Source organism: Limulus polyphemus, unplaced genomic scaffold (assembly GCF_000517525.1).
Source record: "Limulus polyphemus unplaced genomic scaffold, Limulus_polyphemus-2.1.2 Scaffold5479, whole genome shotgun sequence".
NCBI classification, from domain to species: domain Eukaryota; kingdom Metazoa; phylum Arthropoda; class Merostomata; order Xiphosura; family Limulidae; genus Limulus; species Limulus polyphemus.
In genome coordinates, this window is record NW_013671089.1 from 67,173 (window position 1) to 69,239 (window position 2,067).

General features: G+C 38.6%; 1 protein-coding gene across 1 annotated transcript in view; it reads left to right on the plus strand.

The window, feature by feature from the left end:
- Window positions 1–2,067, plus strand: part of LOC106472635 (histone-lysine N-methyltransferase 2E-like) — a gene marked incomplete at its 3' end in the record, with an annotated part of 23,742 nt that overhangs the window by 17,027 nt on the left and 4,648 nt on the right. Inside the window, exon 6 of the mRNA XM_013933290.2 lies at window positions 174–221. Coding sequence (XP_013788744.1) covers window positions 174–221 — 48 coding nt within the window. The remainder of the gene's footprint in view (window positions 1–173; window positions 222–2,067) is intronic.

The following is a 2,067-nucleotide window of genomic DNA, read 5'->3' on the forward strand; positions in this document are numbered from 1 at the left end:
TATAACATAAACAAAATGTAGTTTAAAAAATTTTGAATGTAAGACACTAAAACCTTGTGTCATGCGCAGTAAAGGGTACCTGGGGCGATGGGGTTAAAAAAGTTTGTATTTTTACTTAAAGATTGAAGTTGTTTTTGTAATAATAACTAAAATATTCTTTTTTTCTGTTATAGTGGGTTTAATCATGATGATGAATACATGATTTGCTGTGACAAGTGCTGGTAAGTTTAGTAATTAAACCCTTATTACAAAAACTGAACTATATTTTCATTATTCAATTCTTCCTGTTTGCAAGTACACCACTCTCTTTCTGTGTATTATTTTTTAGTAATCAAGCACTAGAATTGAATGATAAATCAACAAACATAGCTCTAAGGTAATTCTTACTTAATTGCATGTGAACTTCTTTACTGCGTGACGATATCATCATGCAACACGAACCCTCCACAAATAGGAAGGTAACACACTTCCGTGCATACTAACCCCCCCCCCCCCTTGCATTTGCACTCTTGAATCTTCATTCTTTTCCTCAGTATTGTATTGTAAGGACATGTTTAAATTTATTGTCTGAGTTCAAGTCGATGAAACTTTGATTTTCGTTGTTTTTTTTCAAAAGTTTTAACATTTTATCAGGAATTCTCAAATGATGGTTATTTCTACTTAGTCCTGAATGTGAGACATTGTTCATAGTTAGGCCTTTTCTGTGGCTTTTGAAGGCTTGTTAACTTTTAGGGTCATTGCAGCCATTATTCCACATGTTGTGGATTATCACATGCTTAATTTGCCTCTTACTTCCATCTCGTGGGCCGAATTTCTTTCTTGTCAGTCGTGAATGATCTAATATACTACGACCTTCGCCTGACTTTTCAATCTTTTTCTGGATTTCCTTCTCAGGGCTGTTCCTTTCTTGTGTTTGTTATTATTTATTGTTTACTAACCCACAAATCTTAGGTTTATCTTCTCTTTTCTCCTTGCTTGTTATCAGGTTTTATGCTGTTTCCTTCACTTGTTTCTCGTGCCCAAATGCCTCGTCCCCCTCACAGTTGTGATGCCTTTTGTCCTGATTTATAAACTTCCTTTTCCCCGTCATTGGTATCTATCTAGCCAACTTGGGGGGGGGGGGATACAATCTTGGGATCTTTCTATCACCCATTTAACTTCGGGTACTTTTGGACATTTTCTATTTCTGTTGTTTCAACTGGCTTTAGTTTAATTTCTTTGCCTGTAATCTCTGGTAGACTGGTCACCAGGTTTTACACTTCTTGTTCTCTCCATACTCGAGAGATTCTTTTGCTTTTGGGGGCTCTGGCTTTCCTTGAATCCCTTCTCTTTCCTTTGAGGCATTCCCTAATGTAACTCATACAGTGGACCTTGTAGACTCAAGGTTTTCTTTCTTGGGGTCTCATCAAGGAGTTGTCTATTGTCTAATCCAGACTGTACCTATTCCATGGACTATTATAGAAAGAGCCAGCACCAGGAAGGTGTTCTGCTCACTTCTCTAGCTCATGCTTGTGCTTGATGGCTTTTAAAAATAGGGCTTTGTGGTCACCCATTCCACTGTCTCCAATATTAGACTATTCTGGACTGATGGGGATCTGGGCACTTTCTCTAAATCTCCCCTTTGTGAGTTCTCTCCCCCCCCCCCTTCATGGAATGGAGCATTGGTGACCTTTGCTACTTACCAGTTTCTGGTTGCTGGAATGGTGGTCCATGGGGAACCCTCACCAATTGTAAATTAACTGCTGGAGCTACAACAAGGAGTACCACTATGGTGAGAAGTAGGATGGTTGTGACATTATTAACTCTCTCAATACGGGCTCGTTCCATGGGGAACCCTCACCAATTGTAAATTAACTGCTGGAGCTACAACAAGGAGTACCACTATGGTGAGAAGTAGGATGGTTGTGACATTATTAACTCTCTCAATACGGGCTCGTTGATTTGACCAATCACGTGACCTATTTGTGCTCATTTAAAGTCTTTATAGATTTGATACTACTGACTTTTAATATAGCATGTATATCTTCACGAAATTTAGCAGTCTTTCAGAGAACAAAGTCTTTCACA